Source organism: Myripristis murdjan, chromosome 17 (genome assembly GCF_902150065.1).
Source record: "Myripristis murdjan chromosome 17, fMyrMur1.1, whole genome shotgun sequence".
In the NCBI taxonomy this organism is placed as follows: Eukaryota; Metazoa; Chordata; class Actinopteri; order Holocentriformes; family Holocentridae; genus Myripristis; species Myripristis murdjan.
This window is the reverse complement of record NC_043996.1, coordinates 26,456,650-26,474,509: the sequence shown is the minus strand read 5'-3', so window position 1 is coordinate 26,474,509 and position 17,860 is coordinate 26,456,650. Positions and strand designations below refer to the sequence as shown.

Sequence of the window (17,860 nt, the reverse complement as noted above, 5' to 3'; positions counted from 1 at the left end):
TCATCTGTCAACTGATCCAATTAATCTATCAGTCAGTCTGTCTAAAATATTTATTAATGTTAAATATCCAATAAGGACTCACAAAAAGAAATAAGGAACCTTTAAAAAATGTGGAATAGGCACAAAATTTGATGGTTGACCAGCTGACAAGTGACTGACCCACCTTTCTTGTCTTCTTGAGTGTAAACAGTCCTTACTTGAACCACCTGTCAATTTTGCCTGGTGCACATTTAAAATGACCCTCCCTCCCACATATTAATTATTAATCAACAAATGAACACATTTGTGGATGGAAGATAACCCTAACCCTAGAGAATATATATTTCGGTGGGAATTTTGGTGGGAAAAGGATCATGTCTATCCTCTCCCCTGGTTGTGGCTCTGGTGCAGTGAGGTGTGTTTCGCGTACTTCCTCAGGTGCTTGAAGAGGACCTGCATGGTGTCGTGGTTCGGCTTGGGCAGCTGCTTGACCAGCTCTTTGATGGTCTGGACTCGCTGCCTGTTGTCTGGAATCTCTGCAGCAGAGGAAAACAAACGCCGTGTTATTATTATTATTATTCAGCATCAACACACCGCGTCTGTCCTACTGGAACACTGAAGGCAGATTTTAAACCTTTTACTGATCAACGCTTGGCTCAGCCTGCAGGTCCCGTGCTCTGATATTAATAAAGCATTTGGTGCTGAAAAACAACGACAACAAAAAGCAAACAAAACAAAACTAAACAAAACAAAAAAAACATCAACTTGCTTGCAGTGATTTGAGGAGCGAAGAGCATTTTTCATTCATTTTCCTCATCAAAGTTTTACATAGTGAGTTCAAGTAAAGGTTCAACAAAATGAGGAATATGTTTACTTTTAATTCCCAGTTAGGGACTGCATAAAAATACCAAATAAAAAATAAAAGTAAATAAATAAATATAATAATGCTAATGATGATGATGATGATAATAATAATTATAGCAATAAAAGAACAGCCTTTGTCAGGCCTTGCTTTTTCATAATTATGCTTTGATTATTTATTGTCTCTAATTTCACTGCACCTCTATTTTTATTGTTATATTTATCTTTTTGTATTATTATTTATATTATTTATCATTATTACCTCATTTGATTATATTCACTTTTCTACTCTTGTCTTATCTGTTCAGCGGTTGAACTGCATACTCTAAGAAATGTGCTTAAATGATTGATTGATTGACTGATTGATGATCTTTCCTGGGAGAAGCGATAGCTCCTCCAGCCCATGACCACTGGATCAAGGATTTCCTGCAAAATTAAAAACTAGAGAAGATTAGATTCACTCTCAGTGGTTCTATTAGTTTTATTATTCTTTTTTTCATAAAGTCACTAATGAGAGAATGTAAATAAAGTGTCAGGTTTGGGACTGGATTCCTGACAGAACACTAATTAAAGTCGCTCGAAACATTTTATGCAACTGAATGTACACTGTCTTGTACTTATTTCATTTTTATTTTTTCACTTTCATGTATTTTTTTATGATTATCTCTACTTTTTTGTACTCGTAATATCCTGACCTTTTGATAACATGAAAAGTTCAATTAAAAAAAAAAAGAAGAAAAAAAAAAAACATCCCTGTGACATAAAGAGGTTGGATCTGTAGCAGCGACCTTCTGGTTGCAAGGCTCCTTCTCAGGTAATTAGGCTTCCAGCTGAGGTTTATGTTTGTTTGTTTGTTTGTTTTTTGGGGGGCGATGAAGAGGTAACATCAATTTAAAAAATGTGAGAAAATGCATGAACAAACAAGGAAAAGAGAAAAGTCAGTTTCTGCTCTGGGCTCTGGGGCTGAAATGCCACGGTGTGTGTGTGTGTGTGTGTGTGTGTGTGTGTAGCGTGTGACGTACTGATGCCGCTGACAAAGTCGTGGAAGAGGGCGAAGGTGAAGAGCGGCTCGGGCAGCTCTCTGAAGTACATTTTTAGAGCTCCGGTCGTCACATGGATGTCCTCCCACTTCCCGTCCGCCAGGTTCACCTTCTCATCTGGACACACACACACACACACACACACACACACACACAATAAAATAACAGTGCCTTGTCAAATGACCCTTAAAACAGCTTACATTACCTTTAGCAGCCAGAAATACCGTTCAGAATTCTCTGATAATGAACCAAGATGTTTCTATTTTTTTGTCCTCCCCTATTTATATACAATGATGGGGACAGAATAGTGGAAACAGCTCTCAATAAAATGCAGTCCAGTCCAACAGCAGCACTAACTATGAGCTCAGTGCCAAACATAGAAGTGAATGAACACCTCTGTTACTGTGACAGAAAGAAAACCTGAGCATTACAGGCAGCAGAAAAGGAAACTTGTATTGGATTATATTAGATGGACCGAATAAAGTAGCCAGAGTGTATATTTGAATTACATTAGGTATATTTTTGTATGCATTAGTATCATGTTAAAGGGGAAGAAACAGTGTCTTTAATTATTTGTAAAAACAAATACATAAACAACAAACAATCAATGAAAGGTGACAAATATAAAGGAAGTAGTTGGAACACCTTTTCAGAAATTTTTCTTTTCATGTTATTTTTCAGTGTCCTCCATTCGGTGACGTGCATTCACAACAGGAGCAGTTGCAGCCTTTTTGAACACAAGGGGGCAGCAACTTACCGTGATTGACGGCGAAGCGAAGTTTCTGTATGACAGCCAGGTTTCCACTGACCCTGTAGAGCCCGTCCACACACAGACCTGCAGGCCACAGGTGGACAGCAAGTGAGCACAAGTCCTGTACTTCAGCACACTTCTGAGACACTGGCCCTTTATTAGAGTATTTCCATTTAGTGACAGTTCACACTTTTACTGCGACAAATTCCACAAAGAAATCTTGTACTTTTTCACTGCACTGCGTTTATCTGACGGCTGGGAGGTACTGGTTACTTTGCAGAAGAAGCTTTTCCATGCAAAATATAAAATATGCTGCTATCCAAAAGAATCTGGAACAGTTAGAGCTACAGCATTAAAATCCTTCTTTGCAGGTTAATGCATCAATAAGTTATCTCTCTGAGCGGAGCCGTTCTTCAAAATGACCACTTTTACTTTTCATGGATTATTACCATTTACTGCTGATGCTACAGTTTTTGAATGCAGGACTGTTTCTTTGAGTGAAGTATTTTTCTGTGATGGTACTAAAGTAAAGGATTTCAGTGTTTTCTCCACCGCAGCTGCAGGGGAACATGGCATGAAAACTCAAACTCCTCACTCTGACATCAAGGTGGCTTCAGATCGGGTCCAAAAACTTTGTGCAATTAGTTTTTAGAGTTTGTTTTGATCCACTTGGCGTAGCAGATGGCTCGAGTCCCCCACATGTTAGACAAGTGCCAGGAAGTTTAGACTGACAGGAAAAGTATTTCGAAGTTAAAATCGTGTACTTTTCACGGTACTGTCTGAGTTTTCCTGCAGCAGGGACCCCAACCCATCTGGGAAGTCCAGGCAGGTTGAAACAGACTCGATGCACATGCGTGTCTGGAGTACTGATGGAAGTGAGATCGATGCCACCTACCGTTGTTCTCCACATGCTCGATACACATCCTGACGAAGCTGGGCACGGTGCTGTTCTCCCTGTGGCACAAACTGGCCAGGCTGCAGCCAAACACCTGGTCTGCAGACACACACAGACAGAACCAGTCACAATAAAGTCCAAAGTCCTGCATCGGATATGTTTTCTGCACGCTCATCATCGTTATCACCTGACAATAATTAACATTAGCCTCAAACACTTCATCGTGTAAAATGTAAACTGAGAACACAGTGATTATCACTTAGGTTGTCGCCACAAAAATGTGACAAAACAGAGGCAGAAACCCTTAAAAAAAATGGCTGGTCCATTCACTCATGCATGCAGCCGCTTCACAGTCTTAGGATCTGGATTTATTAATATCACATAGGGAAAATACTTCTGATACATGCAGAAATGTATCATTAGAGTCATGTATTAAATAAAAGTACCAAACATGTCCTGGTTACAGCTTCACAAATGATCAAGTTTGCATGTTTTATCATTAAAATATAATTTGAGGTGATTCTGGTTGCTGGTCAGATTGAGTGAGCTTTCTGAAGGCCTCATTTAGGCTCTGGTGAACTGTGATGGGCATTTGGCATTATTTGTTAACATTTTATGACCTAAATAAGTACTTTAAGAATTGAAGAAATAATCTATTGTTTAATCAACAAGAAAATAACTTCACATTTCTATTTCTGCTGGAGCACAGGAAAAGAAGTTGTACTTTGTGTTTGCTCTCTCAAGTGCCATCCAGACTAAAAGCATAACTCAACAAATAACTGCGTTGGCTGTAATTATTAGATTAGATTAGATGAAACGTTAATGATCTCCGGGGATAAACTGGGCCTTTGCAGCAGTAAACACAGTTAAGACTCATTAAAGTGTTGCACGATTAGATGAGTGTAGATGGGTTTTAAAAAGAAAAAAAAAAAACAACTCAACTGACAACTCAAGAAAAAGTGAAAAAATATATGTATAATAATTCCAGCATATACAGTATGTGTGAGAAAAGCAACCGTATCAGCCAGAGGAGCAGAATGTAATGAGAGGAGTGTGAGACTTGTGCATCACGAAAATGATTAAGTGTCAAAATATATGCAAGCTATAGGAATGAGAGGAACATTATGAAGATGGCAGATCTATAATGATGCAAAGCTGGTTGAAAATCAGAATTCATTCAAGACCAAATACTTGTATAACTGAATTGAAAGCACCTGAGGGCCCAAGGCGTTTCAGTACCTTTGATGTAGCCCTTGTCTCTGACGGCCTGCAGCGTCGGGCGGCGGGTCAGGAACTTCTTCAGCTTGTGTCGGGTCTTCTTGTTGTCGGAGGCGTCCATGCTGGTGGAGCTCTTCATGGCTGCAGAGGGGGGTTCGGACAGGACAATGTTGTCCACGATTCGCCTCAGTACATTGAGCGGCATGTTGACGCCGGGACGATTTGGCTGAATGACACTGATAAGCAGCTCTTTTATAGGCCCGTGAGGCTGCCGAGGCATCGAGCCAAGCAGATACAAAACACCACATGTGCACATACACATGCTCTTTTCTTATTTTCACTTTCTATCCTGGTCATTTTTCATTGGTGATTAGGTGACGTGTTTTCTCTTAAACCTCTGGCTTAGCATGGATCCACTGGTAAGTCCTGAATTTATTTATTTATTTATTTTAAATCTGCCCTCGATGATATATATGTGTTTGTACATCTATTTATGTATCACACACACCTCTGCCCTTCTTGGAGTCTCTGTGTTCCTTCTCCTTGTCTTGTTTCTCGAAGCCGGGCGACTCAGGCATGTCCTCCTCTATCGCTTCATCAGACTCCCAGGCCTGCAGGGAACACACACACACACACACACACAAATGTAGATAAGTAAAAACAGGGCCAGTGGTAAATACCTCTCCCTCTACCTTTGGACTCTCTGAATACAACAACACTCTTAATCTGTTGATGGTAATTGATGCCAGAGTCCAATCTGATGCCTTTAAACAAATAAAGAAATGTTAAAATCCACATATCTGACATTTCAGTTTTTTCTGGCAGTTTTTAATTTCTCTTGCAGTATTAGTTCAGCTTGGTTATGTTTTCAGTCTGGGCACAGTGGTTGTGTTTCTGCACATTTACATTGATTTTCATTTGGTTTGAGTTCTAGTTTTTTCTCCAGGCTAAAGACCGATCTGGATCCCTCAGTTTTTGAATGCAATGCCTGTACAACTTTGAATGACAAATCTATTCCCATCGTTTTTAGCCATTCCATAAGATGTTTTGAAAGAGATTTAAAAAAAAAAAAAAAAAAAAAAAACTGTTATATTTGCCTGTTTTGCTCTTCATTTCTTCCTTTAGGCATGTCTGAGCAGAACGGACTGCAATGAAAACCACGTATCTCCAATTTTGATGATTTTCATTTTTAACATAATTTGAGCGTTCATAAAGCTCTACAATCTTTGGGTTTGTGAACGTTTTTCAAATCTAATTAGATGAAGTGAAAAAATGCACAGTAGTCGAGCTAAAAACAAGACCATCTTTCTTAGTCTGAAAAGTTGATCTTTTGGAGAAACATGGTTTTCACTGGACAGCAGCAGTATGTAAAATGCACTTCACTGATAAAATGTGAAGGCAAATAAGACACGAATGAGGCACATAATAGTGGAATTATTGCTGAACTGGATATCGTGCTCTGAGTATCTTGCTCATCTGTTCATTGTAATTAAGTGTGCTTTTTGGCTGCACAGCAAATTGTTTAAATGAGGATGCTGATGTTTTCTAATCTAATTTGAGTTCAGGCAGAAGGAGACGTCTGGTCCTCACATGTGTGCTGATGGTGTCCTGCAGCGCTCGGTACCAGTCGTTGATCAGGCTGTCGTTCTCCGACTGGATCAGCAGCTCGGTGCCCTGCCGAGTCTTCAGCTGCAAGCGGGAGAGACAAACACATTAACACCATCGACCAGCTGCACGTCGTTCCCCAGCAACCTCACGGATCAGCTCAACAGCGGCAGAAGTATTGCTGCCTAAGTATCACTTTCACAAGATAAGAGAGTGTGTGCACATCACATTTGGGTTCATTTTTTAAATTGCAAATCATTTTCCTTTGTATATTTCTCAAACAAGTTTTTTTCCACGATTGTTTTTTTCTCAGTTTCTGCCATTTAAATTTGCCATGTCTGTCACGACATACAAATCAGAAAGAAAGAAAAAAAAATATGGCTCTTTATGACTGGGTTGATATGAAGACTTCAGTTTCAAGTCATTGAACCGCCTAGAAATTTGACAAGTACTCTTACAAAAATGCTACAAGAAGTAAGTGTAAAGTTTGTCACAGGTTGCAATTAAAGTTATGAAATCAACTCGAGGTATCTGCTTACAAAATAGCTCTGATTAATTTTCAGGCAGCAACATTTCCAAACTTGGGTACATACTGATTTGGAATAACACTGTTCATAGATCACTAGAGGATTAGCAAAGAGTTAAGACTTTCAATGCCTTGAATTTAAGGAATTTGCACACCCTGATTTTGACTTTCTCTTTGCACCAGATGTCTGGGCTTTAGTGCATCAGGACTGAGGAAGTTGTCATTCACAAAAAATAATACAATACTCTGTTGACTGTTTAACCCGACCCATTTTGGATTCTAACAAGATAAGCACAAGTCAAAAGATATTTATGCCAAGTTTTTAAGAGTCAGATATGTCTTAAGGTTGTTCACAGAAACCTAAGGACACAAACAGGTTAAAAACAAGCAGTGAGAACAAGGACGGGCAAAGACACGGCTAAAGTGTGAGCTCTCCCTCACCTCTATGACGTGCTTCTTGCTGGACTTGTCCTTGGACGCCCACTCCACCGAGCCTCCCCTCAGATCCACGCTGAACTCAGGCTTCGACTGGCCGCCTCCAAACTGGTGCAGAGGGGGCAAAGGGACCAAGGGAAGGGCAGGTTAACACAAACCAGGCTGTTCTGCTGCTTAAAAATGTCTTGAGCCTCTCAGAGGTCTACAGTGCAGCCATCTGTGTGCCATAAGCTCCACAAAATACAATTATGCCACTTAGAAATTTGATTAGGGAGCACATGTACAACTTAAGAGTCAAAGTAAGGACTGGCATTTCACCTTCTTAAATTACTTACTGCTGATTTTATGAACTCAGGAACCCCTTGGAAAACAAAGTCACCTTAGAGCCCTCTCTCCCCCTACAGAAATTAGCTTGCATGGCCAAAGAAGGGGTCAAAAGAAAAATGAGGATTTTAAACCATTTGAATGCAGCACGGGTAGTTTGTGGTGCGCCTCTCAAGGTCAGCAAGAGATGTGATCTGTTAGTGAGGATGTTGCTGCAAAGAGAACTATCCTCAAAATAAGCGTACCTTTTTACCTTTAAAATGCAACTCCACTGGCTCATTTGGTTTCTCATTTTAATTCTGCCAGTGTAAAACATTTTGTAAAGTAGAGTTTTCTAAGATCACCCTCTCTTCCTCCTCGTGAGTTTTCAAGATGAGGGAAAAGGTGACCATATGGCATAAATCAAACTGGATTACCTGAAGTGTTTGAATTTTCCTTCACTTTGAGAGCTCATAATACAAAACTCATTAAAGAGAGAACTCTGGGGAAATTTTAAGAAAATTGTCTAATTTGCATATTTAAAATGCTAATTTGCGCACATAAAAGTCAATTTTGGTGGAACTGCCCTTTCACATAAGCTGCCTTATTCAGTTTTTTGCTCACTCCTTCTTTGGTCTGCAAACATGCAACCTTTTAAAACTCGCACATCTGAGTATTTCCCTGCCTGTGCGTCATGCTCTGCCCATGTAAATGGCCAATCAGCACGCATGACGCTCCTCTACTGGCAGAAATGAGAGGCTATTTTTATTCACAGCAGGCTTATAAAATGCATTCATGAAACATCAATACACCTACATCCTTGTAAATCCCTAAACTTTAAGACTTTTCAAATTTTCAATGAATAAAACTTCCTTACTGGCAAGAGGGACTGCTGCTTTTTTGAGATTGGCACAGTTTCTATCCCTGCAAATGCTGCAACACTGAAGTCAGGCCTGTTCACTCAGCTTAAGTCATTTTAGATAAGAACATCTGTTAAAGGCCTAAAATATGAAATGTAAATGGTGATTCTGGCACATCAAACCACAGCTCGACCCCATTTTGTTCATAGTTAACACAGTAATTATGTCTCTAATCCCTGCCCCATGCCAGTGATTAACCAATAACCCACAGAGCATGACAGACAGGTGGGAGGGCGACATGCGAGGCAGGACAAGAGAGGGAAACACAGAAGGAAGGACATACAGGCCCAGAGAAGCCATAGGAGACAGCGGGACGTTGCTTAGCCGTCGGCCTCCAGTTGCTCACCAGCGACAGGAGCAACTCGGGGAAGGAGCCGCTGTGGCAGTGTGGCTTGATGGAGAGAGGAAGAGGGTGAGGGAGAGGAAGATGTGAGGGTGAAGCGAGGCGTGAAAAGGATGGGGCCAGGAAAAACATACGGAAAGAGAAGGAGAAGGAGAAGGATACGTCCAGGAATGAGGAGAAATTAACCCAACCCCTCCTCCAGTCACCTGACAAACAAGTTAAAAATGTTTCAAACAAATCTCGTGATTGGTTTACGGTGCAAAGTGGGTGGAATAACTGGATCCTACAGAGTGTAAAAGGCGCAGCTGCTGTGCATCACCTGAATCTCATTTACAATTGGACATAGATTGGTGGAGATGCTCGAGACAATTTTCTTCCGTGAATCATTAAGATGGAGTATTTTGAGAGCAGTTTAGAGATCTGAATGGGGTGAAAAGGTCACTGGAGGAACACTCCTACAACCCCCTCTTGTCAATGCACCGCCTTCCCATTCTCTCACTGGTCACGTCTAGACATTAGAAACCACAGGATCTTGCCACGATGATAAGAAGCGCCCTCCTCCAACAGGAAAAGGCCCTTGACACTCACCCAGCTGGTCCCACCTCCCTGGCCTTTGGCAAACAGCAGGGAGGATCCTTGGAGGACGGTCCAGGAAGACGTCCAGTTCTTCCTGTAAAAGATAATCCACAAACACTCTGTAAGTCCCTCCGTGCAAAGCCATTTCCAATTTACAAACCAGTTAACTGGGGCTAGAGGAGGGAACCGCAAAGTTGAATAATTTATATAGCACAAATCACTTCACGGAAGCTTTACAAAAAGAAAGTAAATTAAGACATTATTCAAGTGCATTGTTACATATAGAAATATGCACAAAAAGTAAGCATATTCAAAATGCAGTGACTATGAGTACAGCCTGCCACTAAGGGTTTCACGTGGCTCTTAAACACTGAAATGGTGAAGGCATATCTTCAGCCCGCAGGAAGGCACGGGAAGGTTGTGGCGCATTGGAGCATAAAAGCAAAATGCTGCTTCATCGGCTTAAGAATGAATTCTGGGTGACTGGAGAGGTCTAATAGGCTCAACTAACAAGCGTATCAGGGATTCATTTTGGTGCCAGGCCATTCACAGGTTTGTGAACCTGTAAGCAGGATCTTGTAATCAACCGTATGGCTCACAGGAGGCCAGTGAGGTGATTTGAGTCTGGGAGACACACGGTCTAATGTTTTGGATTTAGTCAAGATCTGAGCAGCAGCGTCCTTGAACAAAAAGTCCACAGAAAAGGGCTTCAGATTAATCTGGCCTGCTGGTAATGAATGGATGTACTAGTGTTTCTACATCTGACTGAGTTAAAAATTGTCCAACTTTAGAAATAATCTTAAAGACCCTGTGAAATGGTCTTTTACTTTCTTGATTTTAAGTATTTTCTGTTGAAACAGGATGTTTGGGTGGGACACAAGTGTAAACCAACAGGACAGACAAAGCCCTAAACCTATTTACTTCATGGTAGAAAGAAGACTTGATGATTTCAATATGAAAGTCTAAAGGTACTGAACTGAGGACTCGGCTCAACTCACCGTACTTTCTTGCCATGCTCGGTGATCTTTGTCACATTCAGAACGCCGCACTTTTCAGAGGGCTGTGGGGAAAAACAAGCATCAGTACACACTGGAAGGAGATGCGTTACAGACGCAAGAAAGCACGGCGCGAGACACAAAACTATGCTGAACAACTGTACCAGAATCACAGAGGCAGAGAAAGCAGCTGTCAACACTATAAACCTCGGTTAAAATTAAGCACGTAAGCCAAAGTGTCCTGGGAGAGAAAGCGCCAGATGAAAGCCATTTTAGAATTACATCGCCACTACCAAATTACCAGCCACCCAAACCATCACCGCTTTCAGCTGGGAGAAAAATGTCACAAATGAGCCCCCATCATTATGTCCAGGTACGTGGTGAAAAACAAATGTGTGCACAGAAACTGGAACTTCACATTAAAATGGATTAAGAAGAGCGAATGTAAAAACGAACACAGTAGAGACTGAGGGGTGAAATTGCTTTAAGACTTTTCAGTGTGAATTTTAGACAATTATCCCGTGCTGTTAAATTTGTGACAGAAAAGGCAGTTTTCCTGGACAATGCACATGGGCAAGAATTATTTAAATGTTACTTGGCAACAACAAGCTCCTACGTGATTAAAGCAACAGGGTTTCTACACAGTTTCACTTTCAAAATTCAATATGTTTTTCAAACCGCAATTTCTTCATTTGACCTTACTAAGATTTTGGTGTGTGGTATGATTCATGCAGAGAGTCGCCTTGTACTTGGCAGCTGTGCCAACTCACTCTGTAGAGGAAGATTACTCGTAGCTGTTACAAATATCAGAATATGTGAGATGACAGGAAAAAAACTGTAAGATTGAAAAATAAATTAATAAAAGAAAACCATCAAAATTTCTACACTTAAAGAAAAAAAAAATCCCAAAGGTCCCAAAAAAATCTCAAAAATCCATACTTTTTGTCCAATTTCCAAATCAAGATGAAAAAAATAAAATAATAAAATAATAATAAAATAATAATGAATGAGTAAATAAATAAATAAATAACTCTCTGTATTTCCAAAGTTAAAGAAAAAGAAATAAATGCAGGAAAAACAAATAAATAAATAAATTACAGAAAGTTGAAAAATTTCTTTTCCGTGCATGTCTAGTCATTCCAGATCTGTGTAGAAACCCTGTAATAAGCTGCAGAGTCACTGCCTGTCACCAACCAACTTAACCCCTCAGCGGGACATGGAGGGGTAAATACTAACGGAGGCGGGGGGCTTGGGAGACGAAGGGCAGGAGTCAGAGTCGGGAGAGGAGGGCTTGGGGCCCTGAGGAGCGTCCTGATGTGGAGACAGACAGGGATGAGCACGACTCCGTCACAACAACTAACAACACAATGTTAATGAGAACAATGAGAGGTTAGCGAGACGCAGACATGTGACGACAGTGTGAATGAAAGAGTGTGATACTCCCTTGGAGCTCGAGATGGCAATTAGCAATGAGATCACTATGTGGCAGAGTGTGTGAGTTGATCTACACAGTGTGTATGAGTCAAAATTGGATAATGCATAACATGAGGAGGCAAGTATTCATCAGAAATATCACATCCCTCTTACAAAACACTTAAACTGAATTACAATCATTTTTGTGGACAAATCATTGCTAAACTATAACTCTGCATGTTTCCATGATTGAAGGTCTTCATTAATTCCTTGGTAAAATGATTTAAATAAGCAGGCTCAATCAGCTCAGGGAATCAGGCTGGAAAAACAGGTGGATTTCACAACGGGAACTGAACGCAATCTGGGCATCATCGCTCTTGCAGCCTTGATCATTATCATGCAAGATGATTGTCTGCTTGGATTCGGTGACAAGTTGCTGATTGGTCGCCGGGAGCTGATGGACAGGCCACTGACTTGGTGTTTGTACGGGTGTGGGCGGGCAGAGCCTGCGCGGAAACGCCTGGTTTTGAACAGCCGCTGCAACACAACCAGTCTACAACTGTGAGTCTGGATTCACACCATACAGCTTGTAACAGGACAGAGCAGATAACAGACAAGCGGAGCTACACCTGGACCTGGAAAAGCATCGTACTTCCATCCACACAGGGGTGAACAGGAATGGCCGGTGTGACAGACATGATTTATATGTTTTCCTATTCAAAGGAAAGTTTTAACTGGGGGAGAAAAAAATCCTCTTTTCTTAGCTGTGAAAAATTGGTGAGAAAAAAATTTTAAGATTGCAGATATGGGTGTCAGACCTTGTCATTGGGCTCCAGAGCGTAGGTGCTGTGTCTCCACTTGGTCAGAACGATGGGCTCCACGTGTTTTCTGTCCAGACTGTGGCTCTTGGGAGCGTCTCCAGATGTCTGCGGAGGGGAGTGGTTGTACTGGTGGGAGAAATTTGAGTCAAAACACTTTCAATTTTACCAGTTGTAAAAAGTAAGCAGAAGTGATGGCTCATGCGAATATGATAGGTGCAAAAATTGTGAAGTGAGAAAAGCAAAAAGTGAAAAATTCATCTGTTTATGTAAAAATACATTGATTTCATCAGCCTAAATCACAAAGTGTAGCTGCAACAGACAGGAGGAGCCCCAACTATTTGAGACCACACAGATTCATCCTGTTTGTGCGAGTGAAAAGTTGAGTGTCAGATGCCTCATTGAATTAGTGATGAATCAAAATCAAAAGTGCAGTGTTGACAAGTACAAATAAGCTTGAAATTGTAAAGAATGTCCACTAAATGAATGGAAAAGATTGGAAAAAAACTCCGAACAGCAGGAAGTAGTGGAGTTGAGAGCTTCCGTCTTACCTTGGGCAGCTCCCATTCTGACCTGGAGCCGTCTGCGCTGTAGTAGTAAGGCCTGCCGTGGTCGTCAACATGCTTTATCCACTGGTGATGCACACACACACACACACACGCAAACACAAAAAGAAAGATCAGACTCGCCTGCATGTTGAAGGACCTCACCTTACCATTAAGTTACAATGAAAAACCATTTTCTCCTCAGCAACAAAGCTTACTGCTATTATGTAATGCTGCAGTGCTGTCAGCGAGTCCTGTAATAACATTTTGTACCAATGGTGGTGATGTAACTTTTGATTTGGGTTAATGTTCAGTTTCAGGTGGTTCCAAAATGCAAGTTACAACACTATAAATGTTTTTTAGGCAACCATTTCAACCGATCAAGCAATGTAAAATTATGAATTGGGATGCACTGATACCACTATCTCTATTCTAATACCAACACAAAGTATGAAACTTTAAGTATAGCCTGATACCAAGTACCAATCCAATTATTTCTAGTCATTTCTGTGTTTGGGTAACTGGACAAAATATGTCATATAAAATGTTAATTTTTCCCATCATTTGAGACTTACAAAAACGTAGAAAATCAAGACACTTATTTTTCACATGTTCCTCAGTGCTTTTGGTATTGGACTGATCAGAGGTGGAAGTAAGTAATTACATTTACTTATGTTACTGTAACTAGGTAGCTTTTTGGTGCACTTGTACCTTTTTGAGTATTTTTTTTAAAAGTCATTCATTTCACTTTTTAATCAATTTTTGCTTGTGGATTGTACTTTGTTACATTTTAAATCATACCCATTACAGAAAACAAATGATCACTGACAGATTGTGGAAACCTTAAAAGTAAAAGCTCTGGTTCTACTTTTTTGATTCTACATTTTGTCATTTCTGAATTTCACAATAAAAGCTGCATGCTGAAAAATTGCAGATGGTTGATGGAAGTGAGGACCATTAAGACTCAACTGGCAAAAAAAATATGCAATATGGGTGGAAAAATGGGAACGAATATCAGTGAGTTAGCCTGGTGATGAGAACCATCTAGACTCAAATGTCATAATTATGTGCTTATTCCACATTTGTCAGTTGAGTCTACAGGGTCCTCACCTCAATCAACCCTGAGCAGCTTTAGTGTAATGCCCCTTTAAAAGAATGTGAAGTGTGTTCTTTCCTCCTTTTCTAACTGCATGGAAAAGATCCCAGCTAACACAGTTACTGTTTGGAAAAAGGAGCTCAGTCACTTTTACTGCCAGGACATTTGACATGAGACACTTTTTACTTTTACTGCAGGAGATTTTTACTGCACTACTTCTACTTCTACTGCAGTCAAATACCAGCAGAGGAACAGTACTTCTAGTTGAGTATCAATTTCTAGTACTCTTTCCACCACTGGTACTGATATAAGCACATCTCTGATTATATCTGATAAATATATTATATCATATGTTCATAACATATTCTTGAAATGAAGTCATCATGTCTATTTGTTTGAGCATATTTAGGCATAGAATAAATACTGATGTTGTACTTGTGTGTCTCCTGAGGGAAACTGAAGTGAATGACAGTGTTTTCTCTGTGACCACACTTGTCTGAAACAGTGGGTGCAGATCTCTCACAGAGGCGGTGCACCACTGCTGAGTCAGAGCAGAGGAAACACTGAGTATTGCACTTCAGCTGGAAATTCACAGTGAGTCACCGCTCACGCCGCTCACCCAACCAACCAACCCCAGAAATCACCCAAGTTATGAAGACAGATCAGCCTCGTGCAGCCGGCAGGTACCTTCTCGTTAGTATAGTCGCTGACGTACAGCGTGTGGCCGTACTCGTCCATCTCCTCCGACCAACCACGCGGCGGCGAGCCATACTGGCTGTCTGATTGGCTAGAGTAGGTACTGAGGCAGGTGTCCTCCGACGACAGAGGCTGGAAGCGGCCGATGGAGAGCGAGAGGAAGGGGAAGAAGGACGGCGAAAGCGAGAGGGGAGTGGTCTATTGATAGTGAGACAAGAGAGAGGGAGAGACAGAGAAGAGGAGAGGGGGTATCTTTCACCACAGAGTCATTGAAGAAAAAAAGAGTGGAGTGCACCCAAAACCAAAAAGCAATACACAAAGAAACTTCCCAACACCAGTACAACAGAGAGCCAAAAGACCCAAAAGACAGGAGGAAAAAAAATCACTATTCCTAATGCTTGATTTTGGGACAGTGTGATGCAGATCAAGAAGCTGGCTGCTGCAGTGCGTTGAGACATTGGCCGTGACTGATTTCTGCCAGTAGGTGGCAGTGTGGTATAGCCGATGTCATTGTGGTTGCTCACTTAGGATAAGGGATTGTTCCAAAATGACTCAGGCTGATTGGGCATGACTAAGTGATCACGGTGCTAAAGAGAGACTGTGCTTGTGTGTCTGTGTGTGTGTGTATTTTGCACAATAATGTGTGCATTAGACATCTGCTGTAGTTCAAATGATTCAAAACTGCATTACTGGCTACTGCAATTTCCAAATTGCATCTCAAAATAATTTCCATCCCACCTTCCCCCCCGCAGCTTTTTCTCAATTTTCCATGAGATACAGAGGCCCCAGTTTTCTGAAGAACTTACCTGACAGAGCACATATGAATTTGCACCAGTTTAATCTCATTGAAGAGGCAAATTACTCATTTTGGTCCAGTAAGGTTTTGCCACATCATAATAATTTATTTCCATTATAGGGTCATCACTTAATACTCTCATGGTTTTATTTTAAATTGTGTTTCTCAGTTATTTTTTTCTATCTGGTTTTCCTGTGTACATAATATTATTTGTTTTTAAAGGTGAATGTTTCAGAATAGGATAAGCCCATCAAGTTGCTCTTTTGTGTGTGTGCATGTGTGTGTTTCCACTTAACCACTCTGCATTATTTTTTTTTTCTACTGATCCTTTACACGTGCAATAAATAAAACAAAACCAATCAAAACCAAACTCCAACAGGTTAGATCTTGCTGTGTCTACTTGTATTGTAATATCTGAAAAAGCCCAAGTACATTTACTGTATTTCCTGAATATTTAATACCTGTCTCAAATGCTGAAGTGCTGACTCATGTTGCTATGACACTTCTAAGTAAGTATGTATGTGTGTGTGTGTGTGTGTGTGTGTGTGTGTGTGTGTAATTCCATCCTTGAGATAACCAGTTTTGAGGTTTCAACCTGAGGAGATTTTTTTGTTAGGTGATGTCATTTTGGCTGATCCACATGTGATGTAGGCCTAGTTTACAGTTAAGACCTGGGTTTAGGTTTCAGGGTAGAATTAGGATTACGTTTAAATTACCGTAAGGATTAAGGTGAAGTATTTAGTGGTAAGGGTTAAAGTCAGGTGTTTGGAAGTGAATGTTGTCAGTGTCCAAAATCACAAGGTTACAAAAGAAAAAAAAATAGGTAGGCCTACTGTGTAAAACCATCAATAATTTACTGTTATAATTACAACCTGTTCACTTGTGGCAATATGATGTTTAATTTCAGCTCATGTAAAGCTAGACAAACATCTACATGGTGGGAAAACAGGTGGACAAGTTTGCAGACGTTAAAATGCCACCAGACAGTTTACAAGGGAAGCAAAAGGTTTCACTTCCAACTAATTCCGTCTTCACTAGAAATCTCTCTTGCACACTTGGACAGTTTCTTATTTGACTGCGTGTCTTACAGAGCATCTCACACTCTGACCGTGATCTGTGAGAGAGGCTTGCTTGGTTTAGGCAAAACAGCACAAAGTTTACGTGTCTGAGCGGCACAGGATTCACATGTCTTTATATTATGAGAAAAAAAACCCTATTTTGTCAAGAAGGTGCTTCTGTTTAGTGTATGGTGAAATGACATGTCAGTGTTGAAAACGTGTGTGTGTGTGTTCACGACCAGCACTCTGCATGTGGTGTGTACCTCGGAGCTCTCTCCGGTGCTGTGGCTCTCTCCACGGGAGCTGCCGCTGCTGGTGTCCCGGGCGCGCGGCGGCTTCCAGGTCCTCTCCTGGCTGGAGCGGTTGAAGTAGTAGTGCCTGCCATTCTGGTCCTTGTAGGTCTCCCAGTCGCCCAGAATGTGAAGCGGGGAGCCCGAGGGCAGCGGGGGCAGGTTGGACTGGGAGATCTTCAGCTCCTGGAGGTTGGTGTAGACGGGCGACTCGGAGCGGCCCTGGCCCGACGGAGAGACCGTCTGATGGAGGGAGGGATGGAGGGAGGGGGAGACAGAGAGAGAGATGGAACTGTGAGTCGATGTGTGAGTGGATTTAAGTCTGTTACGTAACTGGGAAAAAGTTCCTGGACAGTGAATGATGAGCTCTGATGTAAGGTGAATCACATTTACAGCTTTCACAGCAACAACAGGACATCGAGTCGCTGTATGCTAGGGCTGGATGACATGGACAAATTCAAATACGATGAAATCTTTACGTAGATATTGATACTGCGACAGTATTATAGAGATGACCACTGGTGCTTTTGTAAGATATTCACTCAGAAAATATTTCTGACAAACACTCATAAATAATGCAGGTATGGTGATGACCAAACAGGAATAGAAAAATAACAGAGCAGCCAGAGAAGTCTAGCAAGCTCTGAAAATTGTCCTTAAAGCCTTTAACCCGGGAGTTGATTGAGTAGTTGATCATCAGA

At 41.1% G+C, this 17,860-nt stretch overlaps 1 protein-coding gene across 4 annotated transcripts in view; it reads right to left on the bottom strand.

Annotated features, from left to right (window-relative positions):
• LOC115375907 (rho GTPase-activating protein 12-like) overlaps positions 1-17,860 on the bottom strand; it is a 70,611-nt gene that overhangs the window by 1,670 nt on the left and 51,081 nt on the right. The window contains exons 3-17 of one of the 4 annotated variants that reach the window (XM_030075504.1): positions 17,133-17,402; positions 15,007-15,213; positions 13,230-13,310; positions 12,679-12,807; positions 11,684-11,758; positions 10,451-10,512; positions 9,465-9,546; positions 7,317-7,418; positions 6,335-6,433; positions 5,253-5,355; positions 4,766-4,885; positions 3,527-3,625; positions 2,638-2,715; positions 1,863-1,997; positions 410-515 (exon numbers count right to left, since the gene is read on the bottom strand). In XM_030075504.1, the coding sequence (XP_029931364.1) occupies positions 410-515; positions 1,863-1,997; positions 2,638-2,715; positions 3,527-3,625; positions 4,766-4,885; positions 5,253-5,355; positions 6,335-6,433; positions 7,317-7,418; positions 9,465-9,546; positions 10,451-10,512; positions 11,684-11,758; positions 12,679-12,807; positions 13,230-13,310; positions 15,007-15,213; positions 17,133-17,402 (1,748 nt within the window). The remainder of the gene's footprint in view (positions 1-409; positions 516-1,862; positions 1,998-2,637; positions 2,716-3,526; positions 3,626-4,765; positions 4,886-5,252; positions 5,356-6,334; positions 6,434-7,316; positions 7,419-9,464; positions 9,547-10,450; positions 10,513-11,683; positions 11,759-12,678; positions 12,808-13,229; positions 13,311-15,006; positions 15,214-17,132; positions 17,403-17,860) is intronic. The other 3 variants (XM_030075505.1, XM_030075506.1, XM_030075507.1) reach the window with 3 other exon arrangements.